The sequence below is a fragment of the Pelecanus crispus genome, chromosome 1 (genome assembly GCF_030463565.1).
Source record: "Pelecanus crispus isolate bPelCri1 chromosome 1, bPelCri1.pri, whole genome shotgun sequence".
Taxonomy (NCBI): Eukaryota; Metazoa; Chordata; class Aves; order Pelecaniformes; family Pelecanidae; genus Pelecanus; species Pelecanus crispus.
The window spans coordinates 137,846,794-137,874,557 of record NC_134643.1 but is presented as its reverse complement, the minus strand read 5'-3'; the positions used below and the strand labels follow the sequence as shown (position 1 = coordinate 137,874,557).

Sequence of the window (27,764 nt, the reverse complement as noted above, 5' to 3'; positions counted from 1 at the left end):
GACTGTCTAGAGCTTAATGGTGGTGACAATAGGGTTGAGTGTTTATGAGTAAGAATCAGGGGTAAGGCCAACAAGGCAGATATCATGGTGAGAGTTTGTTATAGACCACCCTGTCAGGATGAAGAGGCAAATTAAATAATCTATAAACAGCTGGGAGAAGTCTCACAATCGCTAGCCCTGGTTCTTGTGGGGGACTTCAACTTACCAGATGTCTGCTGGAAATACAATACAGCAGAAAGGAAACAGTCTAGGAGGTTCCTGCAGCGTGTGGAAGATAACTTCCTGACACAGCTGGTGAGTGAGTCAACTATGGAAGGTGCCCTGCTGGACCTGTTGTTCGCAAACAGAGAAGGACTTGTGGGTGATGTGATGGTTGGAGGCCATCTTGGGCACAGCGATCATGAAATTATAGTTTTCAATTCTTGGAGAAGTAAGGAGGGGGGTTAGTAGAACTGCCACTTTGGACTTCCAGAAGGCAGACTTTGGCCTGTTTAGGAGCCTGATTGACAGAGTCCCTTGGGATGCAGTCCTGAAATCAGAGGAGTCCAGGAAGGCTGGATGTTCTTCAAGAAGGAAATCTTAAAGGTGCAGGAGCAGGCTGTCCCCATGTGCTGACAGACAAGCTGGCAAAGAATAAGACTGGCCTGGCTGAACAGAGAGCTTTGGCTGGAACTCAGGGGTTAAAAAAGAGAGTTTATGAACTTTGGAAGAAGGGGCAGGCAACTCAGGAGGACTACAAAGATGTTGTGAGTTTATGCAGGGAACAAATTAGAAGGGCCAAAGCCCAACTAGAACCTAATCTGGCTACTGCCATAAAAGACAATAAAAAATATTTCTAGAAATACATTAGCAACAAAAGGAGGGTGAAGGAGAATCTCCATCCTTTATTGGATGTGGGGGGAAACATAGTGACAAAGGTGGGTGACAAAGGAGGAAAAGGCTGAGGTACCTAATGCCTTCTTTGCCTCAGTCTTTAATAGTCAGACCAGTTGTTCTTGGGGTACCCAGCCCCCTGAGCTGGAAGGCAGGGATGGGGAGCAGAATGAAGCCCCCATAATCCAAGGGGAAATGGTTAGTGACCTGCTACACCACTTAGACACAAACAAGTCTCTGGGGCCGGATAGGATCCACTCAAGGGTACTGAGGGAGCTGGCGGAAGTGCTCACCAAGCCACTTTCAAACGTTTATCAGCAGTCCTGGCTAACCGGGGAGGTCCCAGTTGACTGGAAGTTAGCAAATGTGATGCCCATCAACAAGAAGGGACAGAAGGAGGATCCGGGGAACTACAGGCCTGTCAGTCTGACGTTGGTGCCGGGGAAGGTTGTGGAGCAGGTCATCTTCAGTGCCATCACACAGCACATACAGGACAACCAGGTCATCAGGCCCAGTCAGCATGGGTTTATGAAAGGCACGTCCTGCTTGACTAACCTGATCTCCTTCTATGACAAAGTGACCTGCTTAGTGGATGAGAAAAAGGCTGTGGTTGTTGTCTACCTGGACTTTAGTAAAAAGCCTTTGACACCATTTCCCACAGCATTCTCCTGGAGAAACTGGCTGTTCATGGCTTGGATGGGCATACTCTTTGCTAGGTTAAATGCTGGCTCAATGGCTGAGTCCAAAGAGTTGTGGTGAATGGAGTTAAATCCAGTTGGTGGCCAGTCACAAGTGGTGTTCCCCAGGGCTCAGTTTTGGGGCCAGTTCTGTTTAATATCTTTATCAGTGATCTGGATGAAGGGATCGAGTGCACCCTCAGTAAGTTTGCAGATGACACCAAATTGGGCAGGAGTGTTGATCTGCTTGAGGGTAGGAAGGCTCTCTTTTCCAAAGGAACAAGAGATAGGACAAGAGGAAATGGCCTCAAGTTGCACCAGGGGAGGTTTAGATTGTGTATTAGGAAAAAATTTCTTCACTGAAAGGGTTGTTAAGCATTGGAACAGGCTGCCCAGGGAAGCGGTTGAGTCACCATCTCTGCGGGTATTTAAAAGACATGCAGGTGCGGTGCTTAGGGCCATGGTTTAGTGGTGGACTTGGCAGCGTTAGGTTAACGGTTGGACTCGGTGATCTTAAAGGTCTTTTCCAACCTAAACGATTCTATGATTCTATAATTTTGAGGTTGGGCAGAATCTGAGTCCATGCTGTGCACCTGTGCTGTGAATACATTACCATGTATTTAAGAAGCAGACCGTGCTGATTCTCTGAGGAACAGTCTAAAAGCAGTGCAAGACTGAGGTAGGATTTTGGCGCTTGGTAGTGAGGGGGTGGTGGTTACAGTAGCACTACAGTTAGCTTCTGAGCTGCTTTCATGGGGCACCCTGGGAGACAGGATGAGAAATTCCATGAGTTTTAATTTAAGGCACCAACTGAATTTAGTAAAGCCAAGCAGATTTAAATCTAGTACTTGGTTCTGACCAATTTAGTTGGTGACATTTTTGCCCCTTTGTTGAGTTTAATTTATGCATTAGGACTGTTGCAGGTTGAAGGAGTGTTTCTGCTTCCCTGTATCCCTGTTTCAGTACAGCTACTGCAGGAATCCCACTCCTGGGAGCTGCAAGTCCACTATTGTTTCCACTTCTTCTAAAGCTAGAGAGAATAGTTAGCCTCAATGTTGGGAAACCAGCAAAAGTTAGGGCCTCAAAGCTGACACTGATTTGCAGGACTGCTAGCTGAGCTGAGTATTTCTTCATATTGCCAAGGAGAGAAGCTATCCCCTGTGAAATGCTGTTAACAGAGAAGCCTGTTGCATGAGACAGGTGATGCAGCAGATGACTTTTTGATGGGTTCTGCTTGCAGTCTACAGGAGGAAAGGCAGTGATGATTCTTAATGGTGTGCGTGTGCAGAATTGAGGGCCATCCATAACAGTAGTAAATCAGTGTTTTCATCTCTGCTGAAAGAGATGAAATTTTGTCAAACCTCTAAATAAAACCCAATATTCAGCTTCAGTTACCTAGCATGGATAGACTAATAAGTAGATACTTCTTTGTGACCCAGTAGACTTGAAAAAACAGAAAATGTTTCTTCTGTTTATCAGTGATGTGATAAGATGCATCGCTACCTCTGGTAGCTCTGATGCTTTACTTAATGAATGTCTTACAGAGCTTTAATCCTCAAGGTATATAGGTGAAGTTGCCATATAAGATGACATGGATCATGTTACAGCCCTTAGGATCAGTAATGCATACTGTTATGCAACAAGCCGTAATTGCTCATGGTTACCTAATTTCCCTTTAGTATGAATAATCCTCCTAAAATATATCCAAATATTAGGCATGAGTCCAGCAACATGGATTGTTGCATAATCTCTAATGAGCACAATGATTTATAGAAACATCTTACTATGATTTCAAAGGAGATAGTCCTGTTTGTTACTTAGGCTTTTACTGTATCCTATGTTCCTCTGCATTTGTTTTAAGTGAACATATATAACAGAGAACTTGTGTGCTCAGGAAGAGACAGCAAGAATAAAGGGAGGATACATTGGATATAGGAAGGAGCGGCATGCTTTGAGAAAGCTTGTTGTGTACAGGGAAGATTTCAATTAGGTTAGAATTACTGGAGGAAGAGGGAAAGTTTTGAAAGGAAGGGAGCAAACGGGTTCAAGAAGAGTTTAAAGATTTGTCAGAAAAATGAAATTTGCAGAACGGGAGAAGAAAGTGATTTTTTTTCTGTGTGGCTTGAGCAATAGTAAAACCGCAGACACTGGAGAATTATGGTTGGAGAACTGCCAGCTGCCTGGTTAGTCTGGCATCAATCTCTGTCCTCTTCAAACTGCACAGCATACAGCCTGTTGTATAGGATTTATGTTAAAGTGGGGCTGGAATTGTCGGTGGGAATTCTTGTTTCTCTTGAACACTGAGAAAATTTTGAGCTATATCTTGCGCTTTGTTTTTATGTTATGAACCATACTGCAATGTTGGAATCTGATTGTCCTTTGTCAGTTGTAAAAGGACTTGCTTTAGGATTTAGGATTTAGGATTTCTTTTTCCTTGGACTTTGACACTACAGAGGATCCTGAGGTCTGGCTCCTCTGGTCACCCAGATGAGAGACCTGGTTGGAGAATGCTTTAGTTCGTGTCTGGCCCATATACCCAGGTTTCCTGCTGTGGAAATGAGGGTGGTAAAATGAGGAGAAGCGTGTGTGTATCTGGCTCTTTCCTCAGATGGAGTCAGGCCATAGCAGGAACATGTTCAAATCCAAGAGATGAGATGTGCTTCCAGCATAACTATCTCAGATTTGACCTTTTAAACTATACATCAGGCTTCTGCCTGATGAATAAGTATTAATGGTCTAGGTGTGCTTTTCTCTTTTATGAATCAACATGCATTTCCTTAATATAATCAGAGCTAAAATTGGTCTAATATGTTCAAAGAAGACATACAGTTCATTAAATTCCCCAGTAATGATTTATACTGACAATGAACTGTGTTCCAATTCTCCTAGTTAAATGCCATCCTTAGAAAGGGAAGTTAATGCCATGAATGCTTGGAAAACAGGTGGTGAGATACTTCTGCACTGGGATTATGATGGACAGTAATGATGTAAGAGCAGGTCCCTTCAAGATAATCCTTGTTTTAATGTTTTTCGGTTTTGATTTTGTTTTTTTTTTTTTTTCCCCCCCCCCAGATCATGATTCCGTATGAAAATCGAACAAGTGAGGTGATGTACAATAAAATGAACATATCGGAGCTCAGTGCCATGATTCCACAGGTTGGTTGGAGTAACGGCAAAACTATTCTTTAATGTCTGACCTATATAGTTGCCTTTAGTGCACAGAGCAGCATGTTAAAGAAATATCATTAGGAATGTGTGTACTCAATTACAATATATGTTCCTTTAAATACTATTACGACTTTACTGAGGTTTGAAAACATGTGTAATGACAAAGTGCAATAGTTACTAAATTTTTAATCATAAAGCTTTGAAACCATTAGTCTCAAAGGTGCAACTTAGTTAATACATCATCTCTCTTCATAATCTGCTTTAACCAGCCTTCTCTTTGTCATTGCAGTTTGACTGGCTGGGATACATCAAGAAGGTGATTGACACCAGACTCTATCCTGAGCTCAAAGATATAGGTCCTTCAGAAAATGTGATTGTCCGCGTTCCCCAGTACTTCAAAGATTTATTCAGGATACTAGAAAATGAAAGGAAAAAGTAAGGATCCTATAATGGTTTCACCCACACTTATGAGGCGATATCAAATCCTGGGTTTTTCAGGTGTTTCAGATTTTCTTGGAATCAAGTCTTTAGGCAAAAGGTCTGTTTGGTTTTGTCTGAATGAGGATATAGATATTAGCTTGTGTGTAGCAGGAGAATTTGCAGTTTCAACACCTTTTTTTACAGAAAACACAGATTGCAGTAAAGCTGCTCTTTCCAGATGCGTTCAACATCTCTTAACTTGTATAGGGTCTTGTATCTTGTGAAATCATTTCCACCTGAAAAATGCAGGTAGCTCAGATTAAACATAGTAGATGTGCTTTGCACAGGGAAGCAAGACAGCTTTGGGCACTGTGATGAAAAAGTGTACGTGAAGATGACATCCTATTTTGAAACATCGTTACTGATGACATCTAAGTGATTTCTGTGGTAACTTGCTCTCTGGGCGTGTTGCTGAACTTTTAAAAAAATACTGTTAGGCTGTTGTCTCCAAAAATCATTCTTTGCTGATTGTACAGTATGGCCACAACTAAATTTACATTTCAGAAAAAAAGACTAATTCAGAAGTATTATTCTTTTATTGTTGCTCTATGTCTTCAGTGACAGAATGCTTACGTTATTTCGTAGTACCTGTAGAAATACCACCCAGATCAAACAATAAGAAAAATAAAAATGATTGATCTGGCCACAGATCGTCAAACATCCTTTAGTTATAAAATTCAGACAAATATCGTTAGTGAGCCACCAATCTTAATGTACTGAAGACAGTATTCTAAATGGTTTGGGCTGTCCATGCTTTGTATCTCAACGTTAGTTATGTCAGCGGGGATAAAGTGGTGACTTAGAGGATGCACATGTAACAAGACAACAGAGAATTAGTTATTCCCTGCGTACAAATACACTTACATGCAAATATATTCTGTAACTACAGATTAAACACCTGGAGACTTTTTCCACTAGGGTCTTATTCAGGGAAAATCTGAGCATTCAAGAGGAGTTAAGCCAGCCTATGTGTCATGGCAGAGGGAGGCTGGAGTAATAACCAGAAAGAATGGCAATGCCCATCTTCAGCAAAGCTCAAGACCAGCTTCCTGACCCCCACCGGTGAGGGGCATGGGCAAAAGCGGTGTCCGATTTCTGGTATATTCATGCTGCAAATCTTATAGCAGATAATGGGTTAGGCATTTTCTGCTCAGTCTTAGCCTAAGAAATTTGCATCATAAAATGTTAGAAATGGCAAATGGTCCTAAACTCAACCCAAGCAGACTTCAAATTATTGTACATAAAATCCATCCAAACAGTCACTGCATGATAACAAAGATCATGTTTGTCTATTAGATGATAATGTTCATTACTTAAAATGTCACAGTCTGCTCCAGAAGTAACCTTGTTATCTGGCCTGAGAAAATTAGGAGATCATCTTAATGCAAACTCCTAACAATGAAGTCTTAACATTTCCCTGTAGGGTGAATTCTGAAAGCTTAACAAGGATATTTTCTTTTAGGTAATCTCATTGTCATCATCATATTAAAAACTGCTCCCTTGGAGAACCTGCTGAACAATCTTGAATTGTGAAATGATTCACGTCGCAATGTTACTAGAAAATAGCACTTTGGCAGGTTGTAGAGTGAATTTAGTATACTAAGGCTGTTATTTACTTGACAACCCTGCTGCATATAATCAAGTTACTGTGTGGAGCTTGAAATATGTGCAGCAGCGTGGTTCAGAAGTCTGTCTGAAATTCCCAAGCCAGGGCACTGCTATGAGTCCAGCCCAGGAGCATGGCGCTCTGTAGCAAGCTGCCCAAGAAGCTGAGTTACTAGCCTGCAGGAGTTTCCATCAGCCCTGGGCTAGCTAGCCTAAGTCATGTCAGATGTTCAGTGCCAAAGTAAGTCACACCTTCTTTGTTGGAAGCCCTCAGGGATTCCTTCAGGTTTTAGTATACCAACTAGTTTTTAATGGAGTTGATATCTATTACCGGAAGAAGAGGTGTATTTTGAAAACATAGATGTAGCTGTGGTATAAATGAGATAATGGCAGAGCTCCAATACAGATGTGCCATATGAGGGGGGAGACGGGACTGTGCTGGCACCAGCTAGGAGCACCTTATATCCTTTCCTTGTTACCTGTGTGCTGGTTCTTAATGTGTGGACATAAATAGGATACAGCAAATTGTGTTCTTGTTGGAGATGTTTGCAGCTGTTGAAGGAAGCAGCTTTATTGTTCTCATGGATGTCAGAATGAATAACTGGTTTCCTTTGCCTTACTTTACCTCATCTTTGCAGTATGGGACAATTAATAGAGAAGTACTCTGTAATTCCTGCAGCATAAGAGGAATTTTATCTAGAGAGGGGTGGGGGCACTAGATCTCCTTTCTGGTCTTAGCCTGCCTCTGAAAAATTAGAGAGAGAAGTTACAATAATTTGACTTGAATTAGTGCCTCTAGCAATAGAGGCAGAAGTTTTTCAGTACTTATAATTTGATTCATGACTCAGTTCTGAATACAATTTTCAAATAGATCTCAAAATTTGTGAAAGGGATCTTCTTCTTAAAATGCCAGTTAATTTCTCCATCTTAATCATATTAAATCTATCCTCTTTAATTGCCACCATGTCTGTTGATTAAAATATTACAAACTCATGGAATTTTACATGAGCAGCCTACTTTATTCCCAGACAGGATACAGAGTTACTTAGTAGATATTCATAAGCACTGGTATAATTTTAACTGTCCCAGAAAACAAGCTCTCTACCACTTCCTTTGGGAGTGTGTATCACAATAAAGGTCATATTGGTTAAGAGCAAGCCTACACTTCTTTCTGTAACAGTTGTTCTGAAGTTAAAATAGGGGACTATGTACTGTACTCTTCTGAAAGGTTACAACAACAAATGCTCTGGTTTCATCAAAACAGCAAAGAAGATTTGTATGTTTTATATGTGTGTTGGATTTTGCTCCATGTGAAGAGGTTAACTTCTCTGAGCCTCAGTGAACTTACTTGTGAAATCGGGATGAAAACCACCCCAAGATATGCACTGGAGGCATTTCATAACCAAAAAAGTGTCAGTTTTTAAACGAAATTAAGATGACCAATTGATTTTAAGTTTGTATAGTTAGCCAAAAAGGTAAAATGATCATCCCACAAATAAGTAAACAAATTTAGATGAAATCTGATTTTGTTTTGGTTTTCAAAACAAACCAAAGAACACAGCCCCTCAAACAAACAACAACAAACACCCTCAATCTTTCCCTCCTGTTGCCCCCCTCTCCTCCCAAACTACCTCTGGGCTTTGAAGTGAAACCTTCCTGTTGTTTTATGCATGTATGCATCAGTGGATTCTAGAGTGATTACAATCAGGAATTATTACAGTCTCATCCAATGGCTTCGTTTTAGGATGTGTCAGCCTTCTTTTCCTTCCCAAATTAAAACAAACCTCAATTAATTGTGGGATATTTCCTGAAACTGACAGTTGCCTTCATTACTTATGCCTGATACAAAAGTTTTTGAATTCCCAATTTAGTGTCTCCTAATAAGTCACCTTTTTGAGACACATCCTTTACAAATTTCAATCTTTCATTCACTATCAGTTTGACAGAGGTTCCCCAGGACAAACACTGCTGGACGAGAACAAGAAACACACAGAAGGGAGAATTGATTTTTTTTGTTAGCAATTAGGTACTGAATTGTAACACATAATTGGTTTATGATAGCTATCTATTTAGCTGAGGTTTTTTACCTAAGACTTTTGATCAAAATTAAATCTTTAAACCTTTTAGTCTGTAGGACTTGCATAAATACTGTTTTAGATCCACAGAGTAGTTACTGCAGGAGCACGGATGCTATTCAGCTCTGTTGAAATACCTGAGGCAGATAGTTGTGAGGCTTGTGGAGTTTGAGTCATTTACAAACCAATGAGAGCTGAGCACTTTTAGGGTGCTTCCATTGCCATTGAGTGAGGAAATTCCACATTTTCAGGAACATGTTAAGGGGAAAATCTATACTTTCTGGTATTTCATAGGTTGGAGTGAATTTTTAATGACCCTAAGCATTATCTCAAAATGGTTTAATCATCTAAGCAGAGCTAACTGTTTTGGCTTTTGTAACATGTACTGTGCAATAAATGTACATTATTCATGCTAAAAAGTTCTTTCAGATATGTTTTACAATAATTGTGGGGATTTATGTGTACTTGTATGATATATCTGTATACTGAAAGAGGGAATATACCCAGTGTGAGAGATGAGGAGCATAAAAGGCAAGACTTATAAATCATAGCAATTCTCTACTTCCCTGTAGAAGTTGCCACTGGCCACAAAGACTAGTGATTATCAGGCCTTTGAGGTGACAGTTGGCTTGAGATTGCACCCTCAGGTTTTCCTGCGTGAAATGAGTTGACCATATTTCTGACCTATAAGCATATGCAGACTTAGCTGATGAGTAAAACAGGCTTTGCCGACGCTGTCATGGATGCACAACTGCCGAGCAGGTTCACGTGAGTATGCACACTTGTGCTACCTTCGGTTCAGCTGGAGCAGCCTGCAGGGACAGCCAAAGCCAGGGCCACTGCAGAGTGCCTGCTTTCCCTGGCCACTGACTGCTGTGCCTGACCAGGCTGCTCCCCAGTGCATGTCTCAGCCAGCCCGCGGAGAATGCACAGCCACCCATCTGCTCTTGGTGTAGTGTCCCATTTGGGTGTGTGCATGCTGCTGGAGTTACTGGGTTATCATTTGCTCAGTCACTAATAGACAATATGTAGCTATAACTTGCCTTAAACCTCTCCATTCTCACCTCTTTATGACCTCCCCAGCTGAGTGGCCAAGAGTGTAAGCTTCCAGCAGTAATGTATCTTGAGCTGGAGGCTTTGTGTGGGTGGACTGGAGCTTGGTTAGAGGCAAAACTCAAGTTATGGCTCAGGAAAATGCTGCTGTGAAGACAACATGCCCACAAAGTGTGTTTATAACCTCTTATGATTCAGAGGAGGGGACAGTATGGGATGTGTCCATGAATGAAGCTAATGGAGTGACACTGTAGCAACAGCTACGCTGCTTTACACCTATGGCAATGGGACATTGCAGAAATAGGATTTTTAGAGATGGGGGAGTTGTTCAGACGGTCCATAACAGCATCTTCGGTTGCAAAGGAGCAATTTTCCTCCCTAAGGAGAAGTCTATGGCCTGCCCGAAATCTTATGTATATCCTAGTGTGGAGCAAACAACATTTGGGTATCTATAGCTTTAGAACAATTAATATCCTTGAAAAATATGTCATGTATAAGGTAAGATGAGAATAATGGGTGTAGGCCATTATTGGACTTGTTTTGAGACTGCTTGAAGTTGAATCTTGTATTTAACAATGCACCTTTACTTCGTACAGCCACTGCTGAGCATGGAGAGAGCTCAATCTAGACTAGATAAATCCTCCAGTGAAGTGCTTGAAGTTTTAGAAAAGGGGCATGGATGTCAGGTCCCCTTGGAATTTTGAACAAGTTCTTCCTGGATCTCTCAGCCTCAGTTCTTACGAGATTCTTCTTACTGAGACTTCTCTTTTTTGGTGTTTCAATTATCTATCTGCAAAATAAGAGTGGTAATACTTTAATAACTCTGTGGGTAGTAAGAACGATTAAAAGCATATTGATAACTTCTAATGAAAGATACAAATATGAAATAATGATAGTATATATGGGATGGACTGTTATCTATTCTGTTTCATAGTTACAATTTATGTGCCCTACTAATGAGGGGAGATAACATTCACTTTGATTTACAAAAGAAAAAACAGTTATTTTCTATCTCTGGATAGAACTTTTATGCAACTATTATTATGACACGGTTCTTGCCACTTCTATGGAAAATGAAAACTGCCTTTTGAAAAAAGCATTACCTAAAAATGACATACTAAGAGATGGACTCATTATAAATATCCCCTGGAAGATAGTTATCATGGTGCAATTACATATTAACTGGCTGCAATCATACAGATTCTTCTGTGTAATAGTGATTTATCAATTTGGTCATCACTCATTAATTTTCAAGGTGAATTTTCCACCATTCAGTTGAAATGTTTGTAGAGATATTTATGTGAGTGCTTTGTGGTATATCACATGCATTCAGATGTCTGATAAAAATATGTCTGATTTAACAGGACTCTTGCCAACTATCTGGTGTGGAGGATGGTTTATTCAAGGTTATTTAACCTCAGTAGACGTTTTCAGTATCGGTGGCTTGAATTTTCTCGGGTAAGTTAGAGTTTTTATAGCATTTACAATGGTACTAGTGTTGATACTATTGGTTTCCCTTAGAGTTACATATATTTTGCAAAACATGAAATTTTTTTCTGTGATGGATAAATTTCTTGAATAAACTTTTTTGTTGAAGACTCCCTCTAAAACAATTAAAACATACATATTTTGGTATATGACACTAAGGAAAAATGTCTTTTAGAATATATTAATGAGTTTTTGAGACCTCCCCTTTAAAAACCTTAGTTTTCTTATGCAGAAACTTGAAAGCTGGAAAGCTTTTGAGTTACATGCCAGGGCTGTGATCTGTGCTATTCCTGCAGGCCAAACCTGTTTGGCCAAAATCTAAGCTTTTGAAAAAAACTACTGTTTACACATGTGTCACTCTGATGTTGGTGCCGGGGAAGGTTGTGGAGCAGATCATCTTCAGTGCCATCACACGGCACATACAGGACAACCAGGTCATCAGGCCCAGTCAGCATGGGTTTATGAAAGGCACGTCCTGCTTGACTAACCTGATCTCCTTCTATGACAAAGTGACCTGCTTAGTGGATGAGAAAAAGGCTGTGGTTGTTGTCTACCTGGACTTTAGTAAAAAGCCTTTGACACCATTTCCCACAGCATTCTCCTGGAGAAACTGGCTGTTCATGGCTTGGATGGGCATACTCTTTGCTAGGTTAAATGCTGGCTCGATGGCTGAGTCCAAAGAGTTGTGGTGAATGGAGTTAAATCCAGTTGGTGGCCAGTCACAAGTGGTGTTCCCCAGGGCTCAGTTTTGGGGCCAGTTCTGTTTAATATCTTTATCAGTGATCTGGATGAAGGGATCGAGTGCACCCTCAGTAAGTTTGCAGATGACACCAAATTGGGCAGGAGTGTTGATCTACCTGAGGGCAGGAAGGCTCTACAGAGGGATCTGGACAGGCTGGACCAATGCACCAAGGCCAGTTGTATGAGGTTCAACAAGGCCAAGTGCTGGGTCCTGCAGCTGGGTCACAACAACCCCATGCAATGCTACAGGCTTGGGGAAGAGTGGCTGGAAAGCTGCCTGGAGGAAAAGGACCTGGGGGTGTTGGTCAACAGCTGGCTGAACATGAGCCAGCAGTGTGCCCAGGTGGCCAAGAAGGCCAACAGCATCCTGGCTTGTGTCAGGAATAGTGTGGCCAGCAAGAGCAGGGAGGTGATCATTGCCCTGTATTCGCCATTTGGTGAGGCTGCACCTCGAATACTGAGTTCAGTTTTGGGTCCCTCAACTACAAGAAAGACGTTGAGGTGCTGGAGCGTGTCCAGAGAAGGGCAATGAAACTGGTGAAGGGTCTGGAGAACAAGTCTTATGAGGAGCGGCTGAGGGAACTGGGGTTGTTTAGCCTGGAGAAGAGGAGGCTGAGGTAACACCTTATCGCTCTCTACAACTACCTGAAAGGAGGTTGTAGTGAGGTGGGTGTAGGTCTCTTCTCCCAGGTAACAAGCAATAGGACAAGAGGAAACAGCCTCAAGTTGCACCAGGGGAGATTTAGGTTGGATATTAGGAAAAGTATCTTCACTGAAAGGGTTGTTAAGCATTGGAACAGGCTGCCCAGAGAAGTGGTTGAGTCACCATCTTGTGCAGATATTTAAAAGACATGTAGGTGTGGTGCTTAGGGCCATGGTTTAGTGGTGGACTTGGCAGTGTTAGGTTAACTGTTGGACTCGGTGATCTTAAAGGTCTTTTCCAACCTAAACGATTCTATGATTCTAATATAGCTCTGATAAAACAAAAGTGTAAGATTTCAGGTTTTCTAAGCTTGTTCAAACCTGTCTCCATGCCCTAGTGCCAGTTTTACATGAGTTTTGACACATCCATACACCAGCCATTTCCACAGAGAAGCCAATCAGGTGCCTTCAGCTTGGGGTTGCAGAAGCCCCAGAAGACATTAGTCACTACCCAAAGCTGTTAGAGCAGAGCTAATTATCTATTAAGTAATATGGGCATTTATGTAAAACACATGTATTTGATTAAGTGAACCCTGAACAGAAAGCCACCCTAATAATCCTGTGGACAGTGTGAGGGGTCTTTGAGCAAACCAAGGATGAAACTGAAACTGAAAGGTGCTTTGTCTTGTTTCCAAGCCACTTCAGATGGTGAACTTTTTCTTTGTCATATAGCCAGGTACGTGAAGAAAACATTGAAAGACTAGTAAAAAGTCATGACCATGAGACAGATCAGTGACCCTTAAAACAAAGGATATCTTTTATTCATTCAGTCAGTCAGTCAGCCAGCCTCACCCATCACAAGCATAGTATTTTTTTCACCATGTTCTTGTTTTCTATTGGTGGCTTTTACATCTTACATGTAGAAATCTTGGCATCAAGACACTTAAACTCTTTGCAAAGAGAGGGAAGAAGACATGATGAAACTTAAAAAAACTTCAGGTTGAGAAATAGGACAAACCTGCTGACTCTAGAGAAAGTGCTTTGATTACCACATCAGCAACTATCAGCAGCTCCTCTGCAGTGGTGCTTTGAGTCCTAGCAAACATGCAGTGGCACCTGTGGAAGAGATCAGTTAATTGTGATGTGGAGCTCTGAATGGACTGGGAGGGCTTGAAACCTGCTGTTTATAGTCACTGTTACTACCTGCAGTACTCTATTTTAGAGTGGTACATTAATATTAGGAGGACCATTTTGAGGGAGTTCTAGTTGGCTGTTGTAACATAAATATCAGTAAACCAGATGTGAGATATAATCTATTCCTCTCAGCTCTATTTTTATTGGTCTCACAGCCTGTGCTGCCTTTCTGTCCTCCTTACAGTTAAGCCTCCCTCAAAATAATGATAATTATTATGTTGTAATAATCATATGTCACAGTCTAAAAGCCAGCTCTGTCTCCTGACTCTTTCTGTGGTTGATGTGTCGTCAGAGCTTTCGGAAGGAATTTGAAGCTCTGATGACTAATGCCATGACTCCCATTCTTCCTCTCTGCATCAGGAAAAAGCACCATTGTGGTTTTACTTGGACCCTGGAGAGAAATTTTCTTCTCTCTTTTTTTCCTCCTCCTCTTCTTTATTTTTTTTTTTCTTTTTTGAGTGCTGTGTTATATGAGGGTTGGATAATTTGGAAAAAGAAGGAGGTTTTTTCAAATTCAGCTCTATTTAGGAAACTATTACCTTATTATGTATTGGTTTGCCTAATGTGGTTTTCTTATAGAAGCAGTGTTCTCTCTGTCATTGAAAACCTATTAGCGAACATACAGTATTAATAAAAAGCGTTTGAAAATGCAATTCACTGGTGTATTTAAGTATGAGTCATTGATTAAGCTTAATTACAGATAATATGATGGAGAAAATCAATCTTTGAACTACCAAAATATCTGACCTTCAATAGCTGAGGGTTAAGCTACTCTGGAATTTTCCAGTGAAATCTTTTCCTCTTGGAAAACAACAAATCCAAACCCTTCAGCTTTGCTAGAAATTTAATCTTGGGCTCAAAGGAAGAGAAGACTGGGAAAAAGAAGAGGCTCAGAAACTGCTAGATCAGTGCTTAAGAGGCTTGTATAATCTGCGAGAGGCCAAAATCCTATCCTGCCTGACCTGGTCTGGTGTTGACTGTACTCTGCTTTTACACAGCTGACAGGTGTTAACTACTGGACTGGGATTTTGCTTATTCTCTGTGGAAAAGCTTAAGAAGTTCCTTAAGTGGAAAAGGAACTCTTTGAACCTTGAAAACAACAAATGTTTCTTAAATCAGGACTGCCATTGCTTGCGTGGACCCATCTTGTGGGTTTTTGTGTGTACTTTTTAAATTTTAAATTAACTTCTACTTTGATGAGAAAATGTAATGTTAACTGGGTAAGTGACCACGGTAAAAACATTCTTCCCATAGGAAACAAAAACCAAGGCAGCAATGTGCTTGAGCTCTGTTTTGCCTTGTTCATTAGTGTGTTGACCATTCTTGATTATTTATCTTTTGAAACTCATGTATATTGGTGCAGGGACATCACCAAAGCCTGGAACTGTGTATTTAACCACCAATCCTTTAATAAAATACACAAGCTATTCTACCAACATCTTTCTACCACAACATGGAACAAGATTTTTGGGGGACAAACATGTATTTAGTGTTCTTGATGGTTCAAACCTGTTTTCTCTTGAAAATACGCTGTTTGGGAAAGGGACTGAAAGCAACTATTTATTTTACATAGGCTGTGGTAAGAGTAGCTAGACAGGTAAATGGCAAAAAGGTGTGGACATGTACCTAACAAAGTTAGACTCGTTAGTTAGCACAGATAACTGCATGGCAGTGGAGGGCTCTGTAGGAGGTGTTTTATAAGGACTGATGTCATTTTCATGAGGATGATCTCCCTAGGCTTCTCACCTAGTCGGTGGAGAGAGAGAAACTTTTTCAGGAGATAGAGCAGAGATTTTCTAGAGGAAAGTGTCTCTCCACTTAATACAGAAAGGCTACCAAAGCCTAACCTCTCTAAGTCATTGCCATTGTACTGTTTCTAAGTTTAAAATCTTACAGCTATTTTGTGGGGTTCAAAAGTGTTCAAAAGTGCTATTTGTCATAGCACTTGAAAATAGAAGTAACTGTAAAGTATTGTTATTGTTTCCTTTTGGTAGCTCTTTGACAAATATGCTTTAGACTATACTGTACATGGATGCATACTTGTTCTCCTTAAACAGTATGATGTTATGACCTGCTACATGCACCTGCCCACAGGTCATCCATGGAACCACAACTTTGCTGCCCCAGTGGGAAAAATGTGTGGACCTTGTTGAAAGCGCGCTCCCTTACGCTGTGGGCAAGATGTTTGTGAACACTCATTTTCAAGAAGACAAGAAAGAGATGGTGAGTCTTTTGAGATCTCTGTCTAGAAACTTTTAATTAATGGCTTCCTCCTCACAAATTGTCTCTGATGTTAGGTTGAAGTTTAAAAAGAGACAAGATTTTTAAAAATGCTTTAATTGAATAAAAAAAAAAAAAAAGGCAAGGATAAAACAGAACAAATTGAAAGAAATGTCACCTTTCTGTCCATCTGGGCACTGCCCATTCTTTCTATATGCAGCCCTTCAGACAAATATGTAGCCAGATCAAAAACAGGCTGAGCAGCATTAATTTGCTTAACTAATGGCAGCCAGGCTGTGCAGGAACAACAGGGTGGGGCAGGGGGTATTGGTGAGAAATGGTTTAGTAGAGCTAGTGTAACTCTTTATAATAAAGTTTTTACTGACTAGTTAAAGATTAGCCAAGACTTCTCTGCTTCAGGACTACCCTTCTAAAGCTGACTGTTCTACACCTGTAGTCTAAGCAATAAGTGTAACTGATGTCTGGCCCAAATTAAGGGAAACTTAGAGCCATATACTGAGAGTTTATATTTGTGATTTGGATTTTTTTTTGCTCAACAGTGAAGGAAAGTATTCTTCCACACTGCTGAGTCCAGAGAATAGCTTTTAGCTGGACGTTCATCTTCATTTTAAAACTTCAAACATAACTACATTATCACTTCCCATAATAACATATTCAAATGATTAATTACTCTTCACAATAATTTATGACTTATTTTCAGTTCATATTTTTCTCATAGAGTTTTCCAATATCTGCTTTTCCAGGCATTGATTTTTCCAACAGTTATTAGTTTAAAATTAAATAATTTAGTCATTGAACTCAGCTCTTGGTGCAAGAGAGGCACAACCATTTAGGAAACACGTGAAAGAGCATCCTGCACTAGGAGCGACAGCTTTGTGATAGTCCTGTACAGCCCTGGCTCAGTAGCCTTTCTTTCACTTCATCTAGTTTGCGTGTTTGACTTTATCTAGTTTGACTGTTTTCTCAGGGAAGGACTCAATTTTAGACAGACCAACACTCTGATTTGTCTTGTCCAAATCTTTATGACAAGTATTTCCCTCTCAGGTTCTGCTTTTTTTTTTTTTTTTTTTTTTGCTACTTGCCTTCAGCTGGAGTTTACTCTCTGAGATCCAGCTTTTCAGTCCCCTGATCCTTGATCAAGTATTTAATGTGCTATTTGGCAATTTAGTGGCAAAAATATTTCTGGGATATTAAACAGTATGATCTCTGTGCAAGATAAGCAGGAAGAGAAGGACTATAAGAAATGTACACTTTATGGAGGGGATGAAAGTTTTTTCATGTTTGTGTATCTAAGGGAAAATTATGAGAAGCTGATAGAGTAGAGCATGGTTTTCTGTTGAAATGTGACCTAATTAAAATATTTCTTGGCATGCAAATTCCTTTCAGACCAAATCTTTAAAAACCTATCTGAATTCACAGTAGCATCCATAGTAAGAAACGCATATAAAATTTATACTGCACATCACAGGATTCAGACTTATAGTGAACTGCCCATGGAGATGAAAATTAAATGCAGGTGAAATTAGTTGCAGTCCACTTAGAAGTGTGCTTTTCAAGTTAATAATTTGTGGTGTTGCCATTTTCATTTTGCTGGTTTTCAGTTCTGTTTCTCTTTCTTAAGCAGTAAGAAAGCACTTGAGAAAAGCACTCTTATTTGTACAGATTTTTTTTTTCCCTGGCTCATGGCATATATCTGTCTATGATAAGCAAATCCTGAGTTATGGATAATATGGATTCTTTTCCCCCCATGTTTTGTCACTGATGTTTCATACCTTAGATGCTTCTCTCCTTTTATCAAGACAGACATTATTTGTGTCTAAATATAGCACTGTTTCTAACCCAGAGTGCCTGCAGTGTTTCTTACAGCTATGCCTGAGCAGTTTCGGTAATAACTTTGATAGCAGGAATAGGTTTCTCCCCCTGCCCCCTGCAGCTACAGCTGGTGCATAAAGCCTAAGTATACACCAGGGTCCAGCTGCAGAGCTTGAATTTGAACTTGTAACCTCCAAATACAGGGAGTTCACCTCATTAGTGCACTAAGTTAATTGAGTCAGTGCTCTGTCATCAATATCTTTAAGTTATCCTGTTCCCTGGGATGCAGTTTACTGTGAATATGGACTGTTTAGTCATATTTAATGCTAGACCTGTTCTTGTTGTCCCATATTGTCTCTAAAAATAAGAAAATGTTTTTTGAAAAGGGTAGGAAAAAATGAATAATCAAAGGAGCTTTGCTATGTTTTGTCTGCCTCCACTGCAAATAAAGAACAGTTCCAGATTAAAATATATATCTGATACATAAATGACAATTTAGCTAAAGGTAACATTACTTTCCAGGGTTTAGTCCCCACTTTTAAAGACATTTCAGAGCTATGAAATCTATAGAATAAAATTATATAAATCTCTGGTACTTGACATTTTCATTATTTTTAAATGTAACATAACTGATAACACAAAGATCCAATAAGTTTTCATGTAATGATTGTCTGTCATGTCTTGTGCTATCTCAGCTCTAGTTTGGTCTGTGCTAAAGGACTCAAGCAACACCTGGATCCCCTGAATTGCCTCACTCTCACAGTATTCTCAGTGGCTATCTGTCATGAGGTTCATCTGTTGATATAAATAGAAGCAGCTGATCGCTTAGACCTTTTTGGTCTGTGCTGCCAGAGGGATGCACAGGCAAGAGGACATTTTTGCTCTTTAGACCAATATAATGCATCTCTTAGACATTAGATTTCTTGTTTTCTGTCATTTCAGGGTTTTCTTAGTGTCCATACTCACTAAGCACTCCTATTATTATATTTTTTTACTTGCTTGTGATATGCTTGTGGCTTTGTATAAGTGTCTGAAGAAGCAGCCAAGCTAAAATGGTTGTGGGTTTTCCTAGCTTTGCACAGATGCAAGCTGTCACTGATGGTTCAAGACCACAGAAGCAGTTAAGGCTCCTCAGTGTTGTAAGCCATGGCCTCTATCCCTGCAGTAAGTAAAGGGTAGGAGTACTTCACAAATACAGCTAAATACAGACTAAATATTTGGATACTGCTTTGTATTTGGATCATGAGACTGTCAGTCCAAATTCAGTCCTTTGAAAGTATTAATAAGGCGTGTCTCAGTCTGACATAAACCAAACAAGGCTACAGATGCTCTCTCTGCAGAGAAGGCTTTATTTGTGCAAATGCCTTGCAGCCGGCTCCTTCTGCGTGGTCTAGTGATCTAGAACCAAAGTGTCAGAAATCTCCCCAGATCACTGTAAATCTCCCAGTATTTTCTATGATTTCAAGACAGACATTCTCACAATTGTGACATGAAAGGGTCAGCAATGCACAGGTTGTGTGGTACACCTGAAGGAAAAGAAAATGGCAAGAAACTTATTTTCAGAAGAAGCGTCTGAGGATTGGAGAAAGAAGAAATCAGCCTTCAAGAAAGAACAGCAGATACTGTCTGATTTGGAATCATTCATGGTCTAACCAAATCTATCATTCCTGCATGCACCAAGTCTTTTCTTATAATGATTCTGCCATGACATATTTTACTGGGGAGGGGTTTGCTACATGTTTTGCAGATGGAGGAGTTGATTGAAGGAATTCGCTGGGCTTTTATTGACATGTTGGAAAAGGAAAATGACTGGATGGACTCTGAAACAAAAAGAAAAGCTTATGAGAAGGTAACAAATATAAATGTTCAATGGGTAAAATCCTGTTATGGTGGAGACTTGACTTGAGTGAGAACAGAATGTCACAGACTGTACTTGTAGTTCCAGTTACTTACCCATCATTTTGTTTGTGAAGGGACACGTGCCACTTCTGTTTTGCTAGAATTTGAGCCGTCTGAGCTCCTGCTTCTCTGCTGAAGTTATTTTTCCTACCTTGTTCTTTCTCTCTTGCCTCCATCTTTCCCCATCTGGCTCTGGCTGATGTAGACTGTGAGCTCATTTCAGATTTGCCTGTACAGTGGCTTTTCTTCACAAGGTCTTCATCTTGATTGGAATGTCAGGGACACACCAACCTACAAACAGAAAACAGTGTCTAAAACATCTGGGACAGCTGAGGGTGTTTGGTGTGAAGATGGAGGATCCAGCCTAGAAGGGGATATGAGAATAGTCCAGGTCTTGTATCTTCTCCAATATCATGGTGGGAGGCCTACCTTGAAAGCCATCTTCCAGGAGTGCAATGACCATCCCAGCTGAACACCCATCTCCTGATAGAATAATGCCAGTTATGAAGTGTTATGATCAAGGATGGCATTACTGATCCTGATTACTTTCAGATGGAGTGACAATAAAATGCAGGAGGTAAAGGTGAAGGCAGGAGGAGGTACTCAAAGCTCCGTTTTCACTGTATTCCCACGTCTACAGCATGTGATATATGGAAAGGGAGCTTGTCCAAATGCAGAGCTCTGCCCCCAGAGCAGCAGTTGGAAGAGGCATAAACAAAGAGGAGTGGAGGGCAGTGTGTAGGACTATCTTTTTCTTTGTTGAGGCAATGGGATATCAGTGAATTAGTAAATACCCTCTTTGAATAAACTGACATGCTAGTGCAGCTGAACTGTTCCTGCTGGCTCCGCTTGAATAAAAATAGCGGTGTTTTGATTTAAAAACAAACACGGACTTCAAAGTTTTCTTGTAATTCTGATGAAAAGGCTGTTGAGACATTTTATCTTTGAAAAGTTTTAAATTCCATATACAGCCCATTTACATTTTATACAGCAGTGCTCTTCACAGATGTGCAAATGAAATAAAGCTGCATAAATGCACCAATAAACTCTATAGCAAGAGAACAATAGTAAGACACCATTTATTTCCTGCTAACCTGATAGTAAATGGACTGCAGTTATTACTTCTTACTGGCTGTTATGCTTGGTTTTTTACTAGATATACCCTTAGAAATATAATGATCTGTAATTTAGATATTTGATAAATTTGGTGCAAAGTAAGAGTAGGAAGACTTTTCTATTTCCCTAACAGAGAAATTTCTATATACCTTTACAGGCATATGCAAGTCTGATGTTGACTTTTCTAGCAAACAGTCTGCTTAACAATTTTGTTCAAAATTTGCTACCTGCCTTTCAGCAGAGAAACAATACAAGCATTGCTGCAAACTAATAAACTCCCTAAAAAGCTCTCCCTTTCCCAGTTTAGGGAGAGTTTTGTTCAGAAGGTAGGTTAGATCTTTTATAGATAGAGATGCCTGTTTCCCTCTGTTGACGTATTTAGGAAGGTTATGGCACTTTGTTCCCAGTTTTGGCACCTCATTTAAGTTTCTGAAGTTAATGGGGTGAGTCTGGGCTGAACAATGCATGACAAGCTAAATTCAAGCACAACAATAAAAATAGTATTACAAACTATAGTACTACAAATAGCAAATGGTATAAATCCATTCTCACTGACTTGAACAACAATTTTATAGTTTACTGACATAGGAACCAAGGTCAAGCTTGTTAAGACACAAGTGTTATGTAATGACTTAGAAACTGCAGCAACAATTATGTGCTAGGTCTTATGACTGTAAGTGTAAGACCAGAGTCACAGAAATGGCTACTTGGCTAGAAGGAAAGAGTCTAGAGAGACATTTTGATAGATTTCCAGACATGGAGTTCGTGCACATTTATTAAATACTATTTATTGCTAATGATAGATATTGGATTTGTCCTGGGACATTTGGATAGACATGTTTTTAATTCAAGAAATAGATTCATTGCATGTATGGTCAGATAATTCACTGGGGAAATCTAAGATTTATAATAAAATAGAACCTTCAAAATCTGATACTCTGTTCCAATTAATTCTCATGAGCCCAACACATTATGTTGTCACTTTTTTGACACTTACACTTTAATAAAGCAGCACAGACAACAGGAATTTTGGAGTGAGGATTGTTTGGTTGTTTAAAAAAAGAGGATTACTTTATTACTTTATTATATAGAACTGTAAAATTACATTTCTTCATCAATAAGTGTCACCCGCATCTGTGGGGATAGTGCAAGTGCCGTGGATTTCACAATTTAGGAAGGAGCTTAGTTTGTTCTTGAATTGAAGAGCAAGTTGTATCATCCTGGGGGTCTTCTCAGGTTTACTCTTCATTTTGGACCACTATCAAAATATAGACTAGCGTTATGACAGAGCGCAGTGGGATGCTGCAGGTACCTTCTTTCAGATGAAGGCCAGAAAGTGCTCTCTGCTTTGATCTTCTGTATAGGCAAACTGTAGTATTTTAGCCAATTATTCCTGGCCTGGCCTGATAACACATAAAACAACTGTTCTAGTTCTCTGTGGTTACTAACACCTCCATGGAATTTTTTTATTAGGGTAGGACATTCTGCTTGGAAATATATTTCAGTCCTTTGTGAGCATCTTCTGCTTGTTTCTATTTCCAGAACAAAAGATGGCACCTGCTTCATTATTAATCTGATATCCTTCTATGATAAAGGTCACCTGTCTAGTGGATGAAGGGAAGATGGTGGATGTAGTTTTTCTGGATTTTAGTAAGGCTTTTGATACTGTCCCTCACAGAATCCTTCAGGACAAGTTATGCAAATGTGAGATGAGCAGGTACATGGTGTGCTGAGTGAAGAACTGGCCGAACAGCAGGGCTTAAAGGGTTGTAGTGAACGGAGCTACATCTGGCTGGTGACCAGTCACCAGCGGTGCTCCTCAGGGCTCAATCCTATGGCCAGTTCTGTTCAATATTTCTATCAATGATCTGTATGCAGGAGTTGAACGCACCATTAGCAATTTTGCTGACTAAACTGGGAGGTGCTGTTGACTCTCTGAAGGGACGAGAGGTCTTGGAGAGGGATCTATGTAGATATCTATAGATATCTCTCGATATCTATCTAGATGTCAGAGCATTGGTTGATGATTAATGGGATGAAATTCAAGAAGAACTAATGCCAGATTCTGCCAGATTCTGGCTCAATATGAGTCAGCAGTGTGCCCTGGCAGCCAAGAGGGCAAACCGCATCCTGGGGTGCATCAAACACAGCATAACCAGCCAGTCAAAAGGGGCAATTATCTCACTGTATTTGACATTGATGCAGCCTCACCTTGAGTACTGTGTGCAGTTCTGGGCCCCACCATTTAAGAAGGATGTGAAGGTCTTTGAATATGTCCAGAGGAAGACAACAAAGGTGGTGAAAGGGCTTGAAGGTGTGTCTTATGAGGAGCAGCTAAGGACCTTAGGCTAGTCTAGTTTGGAGAAAAGGAGGCTGAGGGGCAACCTCATTGGTCTCTACACCTTTCTGGGGTGGGGAAGTGTAGAGGGAGGTGCTGATCTCTTCACCCTGGTATCCAGTGACAAGGATGTATGGGAATGGTTCAAAGCTGCCTCAGGGTAGGTTTAGACTGGATATTAGGAAACATTTCTTTACAGAGAGAGTGGTCAAACACCAGAACAGGCTTCCTAGAGAGGTGGTCAATGCCCCGTACCTGTCAGTGATTAAGAGGTGTTTGAACAAAGCCCTTAATAACATGCTTTAACTTTTGGTCAGCCCTGAAGTGGTCAGGAACTTGGACTAGATGATCGTTCTAGGTCCCTTCCAAGTGAAATATTCTATGTTCTATTCTACTATATTCTACTCTTATTGTCAATTAATTAAGGAAAAAAACTTATTAGTTAGGTAAAGAATGTCTTGGTCTTTTATGTTTTCATCAGTAGCTGTCACATTGTCCCTTATAGCAATGCAGAGTAGAGTTCCTGCCTGAATTTCTATGGCAGAACTGTATGCTGCATGGAAATGACTGCAATTCATATATTTTGCTATTCCTCTGTATTTTTAATCTCATTGCATTCTTGAATTCTTTGAATACTCTGGAAAGAAAGAAACTGTAGAAACCTGGTGGGTTTTGTTTACTGGACCTGCTCCATGTGATGCATTTAATTTGTCATTAGCCTTTTCTTTAACTTCAGGCATATTTGGGTCATTAACAAAATTTTTTACTCATTTCCTGAAAGAAGAATAAGATCAATGTCGGATGTGGATGTCTGGACTGTGAGCATGGAGAGACTTCCTAGAAAAACACTTCATCTTAGACTATTCTTTTGTTCCTTACGATGATTGTATCTTTAGATGACAACACTGTAATGCAAATGACTTGGCAGGCTTTAAAGAGAATTAGCTGCAAATCCTCTCTGTGATTTGGATACTGACTGTTTTTTGAGTTTTCTGCTGCCTGTTTTCTGACTGATGCCCACCCTTCTTCTGCACTTGGTTGAGGCCAAACTTGTATACCTTGCTGTCAGCCTGATGCTTTGCAATCAAAGGGACCATTGACCTCCGAAGGACTTACAAAAGGCCCTCTGGTAGAATCAATGCTTGAATTTTGCTTTAGGCAGCCTGTCAGCTCCATCTAATCACTGAAATGTTTCTCTGTCTGTGACTTTCTTTGTTCTGTTGTTTTAAGTTACTCAGAGGGGACACTACTAATTTGATGAGCCCAAACCATATTAAAAGGATCAAATCAACTAGTCCATGTGATGTAGGGAACAATTGTCTTGCAGCCTTGATTTCTGAGAATCACCCTTTTAGCCCTTATGTACTTTGGAGTTAAGGTTTGACTTTCCCTCTGTAACAAAACAGTGTAATGAGATAACATCTAATAATTTCCTTCTGTCCTCCCTCCATTCCTCTTTCTGTGATCGAAACATGGATTTAAACTAGACCATCTGAAAGCCAGTCTTGCAAAGAAAATTTTTAATCAGCGTTAGGTGACTAGGTCTGTCTTCACGTGCAGTTCTCACCTAGCTCTCTGGATGGAGCTCATGCTGCTTCCAAAGGAGCTCTGAGTTGGAGTGAAGCATTCGGCTCTGTGCTGTGATGCTCGATTTTCTGCCCTGTCCTTCCTCCTCTGCTCCGTGCAAACCTTGCTTTGTTGCTCTGTATTTGACTATCATCTGAAATGCGCTTCAGTTATGCCTGCTAATCTCTCGAATTTTCAATGGAGATCTCTGACTGAAAAAAAAAAAAAAAAGCAAGCAAAAGGTTCCTCTTCTTGCCCTTTTAGCCTCTTTTTTTGTAGGGTTCGTTAAATTTTGCCCTCATTGGAAGAACAGAGAAATTATATTCAAATGAGTGCAGCTCCAAGGGTGTGTCTGGCACCAGTCTTCAAGTATGTGGTCTGTGAGTTACAGAAGCTGCGTGGAAAGATCACTCGTCAGCTGCCCAGGCACCTGATGAGTTCTGGGCCACCTTGCAGCCCCTGAGAAGGATGGCAGATGAGGAGTGGGGGGAAAGAGGAGAGCCTTTTGTTTTCCTTACGATGAAGGTGCAGATTGCGGCCGGCTATGTCAGCCAAATGGTATTGACAGCTGTGTTTTGTAACGGTGGGCCACAGGGAAAAGGGAGAACCCGCAATTGAAACTCCATTGACATGACTTGTGTGACCAGGGCTCTGATCTTTAAAATGGTAATTTATTGCTGCTGCTCTTCAAAGGATAATTCAGTGGAAGATCATCACTGAGATGTAAAATTATTCCCTTTCCTGGGCAGGAGTTGTTATTTTATTAGTCACTTTTTTCCGTCCTGAAATGCCTTTTGTGCTTGGGTTTAACTGGAGGCTTGAAAAAGGGACTTTTACACAAAAGCCTGTTTTCTGAAAGTTTGCAGATCTCCTGTAAAATAGCCTGTATTGTAGGAAGGGTTTTTTTTCTTTTTTTTTTTGCTTTGCAATACTATTTTTAAAGCATGGATGATAAGCCAAAAAAAGCTTGTTTTTCCTCTAATAAGATTTTTCTGTAACATTATTAACCTCTTTAGGTCACGGAGCACAAATCCCAAGGTCACTGTGCAATCATTTTTTGCCTACTGAACTTGCCTGCTGCTTGGCGTTATTTCTCTCTAAGGAAGCTGTATACGCAACATTTGTTTTCTCCACATCTCTCTGAGTCTGAGGACTTGAGGCAAGAGGACCACAGGAAAATATAAGGACAGTGTCTAGCCATAGGTGTCTGTCTCAGGCAGTGTTAGGTACCTTTGTTAAGCCTACAGAGTTTGTTCTGCTGCTTCAGAGAGCTACAGCGAACCTCCCTAGATAACGCAGTATAATTTAGGCCAATAGCCCTTAGGAAATCAAGAGCCATCTGTATAAGCCCCGATTTAACAAAGTGTAGGTACTTTAAATGAGGTAGGTGTCCATGGGTTATCCCTCTGAAGCCATTCGCTGCTCAGCTGGAACTTACCGGCTGTATTCAGCCCTCCAGTCAATTAGCTGAGTCCCTGCCATCTTTCCCAGTTCTCTGTGGTCTCTCTCTCTTCACATTTGGGTGATTTCACTACGAACATGACAGCCATAGTGCTCAGACCAGGGGTCCAATGTCTGGCTCGGGCAGTGGCCAAACAGTAGCAGATGTTTAGAGATGAACAGAAGGACGGGGCAAGCATAAAGGGATACATTCCCGCTATCCTCTCCTGGCCTCTGACAGTCTGCAGCTCAGTTGCTTGCTGAGCCAGAAGTGGTGTCTTTGTATTTATTCATATTTTTCTGTTGTGATTTTGTCTAATAACTTTTTGAACTCACAATTTTTATCATGCACAGCTTCCCATGGCAATGAGTTCCACTGCCTCACTCTGCTCTGTATGAGAAAGCATCTCCTTTTGCTTGTCTGGAAAATGTCACCTTCTTCCCCTACATTCTTACAGTGGGGAAACCAGAGAATCAGCATGGTCTGTTCTTTTCTCATGCCCACTCCTGCTTACATATAACCCTGGCACAGCAATACATCCAGGGAGTATGGAGCCTCTTGCATTTGTTAAATAGACTGTCCAGGGCGTGCACTAGATACAGTTCTGAAAAATAACTTTTCATTAAGATCTGAGGCATACCCAGACAAAAAGGCCAGACACTACAGCTTCAGGAGCTGAAATTAATCTTGCTTAATGCCATGCTAATTTTTCACAAAGATGAAAAAGCATCCAATCTTGAGAATTGGCACCCAGCTCTGCAAAAAGAAAAAATACCTTTTGTGCCTTGTGGGGTCTGTGGACCCATCCTATGTAAAACAATGCAAAAATATGACAGAGAAACTAGCCCTGAGTCTCAACACCTCCCACATCTCTGGTGGGCTCTTGCTGGTATGAAGGCCAGCACAAGACCAACAGAACATCACTTCATAAAAGGGGGGGATAGAGTTTCAAAACTGAAGATCCCAAGACACCTTTTACTGGTTCTTTTAAGATGACTTTACATCTTTGTTTCAAGGATCTCAGAGAACTTCACAAAGTGTAAGACTGCTTCAGAACACTAAGAGAAGCTGCCAGACTTGCTTCAGAAGAACTATGAAAAGAGGGAAAAATTTCCAAAGGCTCTAATTGCATTTAGGCACTTCATTGCTGTTCAAAAGCCAATGGGGGTGACTGCTGACTTCTAAATGTACTGGTTTTACTAGAAAGTTTTATTCAGACCTTCTTGAAACAACCTTGTCATTTCTAAACCAGAAAGCATACTTCTGCTTAGTGCCAACTGAACCTTGGCCACACTTTTCCTTTGTGGAAGTGAACTTTCTGAAATTAGGGTAGTCTCTGTCTGGGCTAGTGCTTG

General features: G+C 40.5%; 1 protein-coding gene across 1 annotated transcript in view; it reads left to right on the top strand.

The window, feature by feature from the left end:
• PHEX (phosphate regulating endopeptidase X-linked) overlaps positions 1–27,764 on the top strand; it is a 109,068-nt gene that overhangs the window by 33,120 nt on the left and 48,184 nt on the right. The window contains exons 8-12 of the mRNA XM_075720467.1: positions 4,623–4,706; positions 5,008–5,153; positions 11,296–11,389; positions 16,091–16,219; positions 19,797–19,898. Of these exons, the coding sequence (XP_075576582.1) occupies positions 4,623–4,706; positions 5,008–5,153; positions 11,296–11,389; positions 16,091–16,219; positions 19,797–19,898 (555 nt within the window). The remainder of the gene's footprint in view (positions 1–4,622; positions 4,707–5,007; positions 5,154–11,295; positions 11,390–16,090; positions 16,220–19,796; positions 19,899–27,764) is intronic.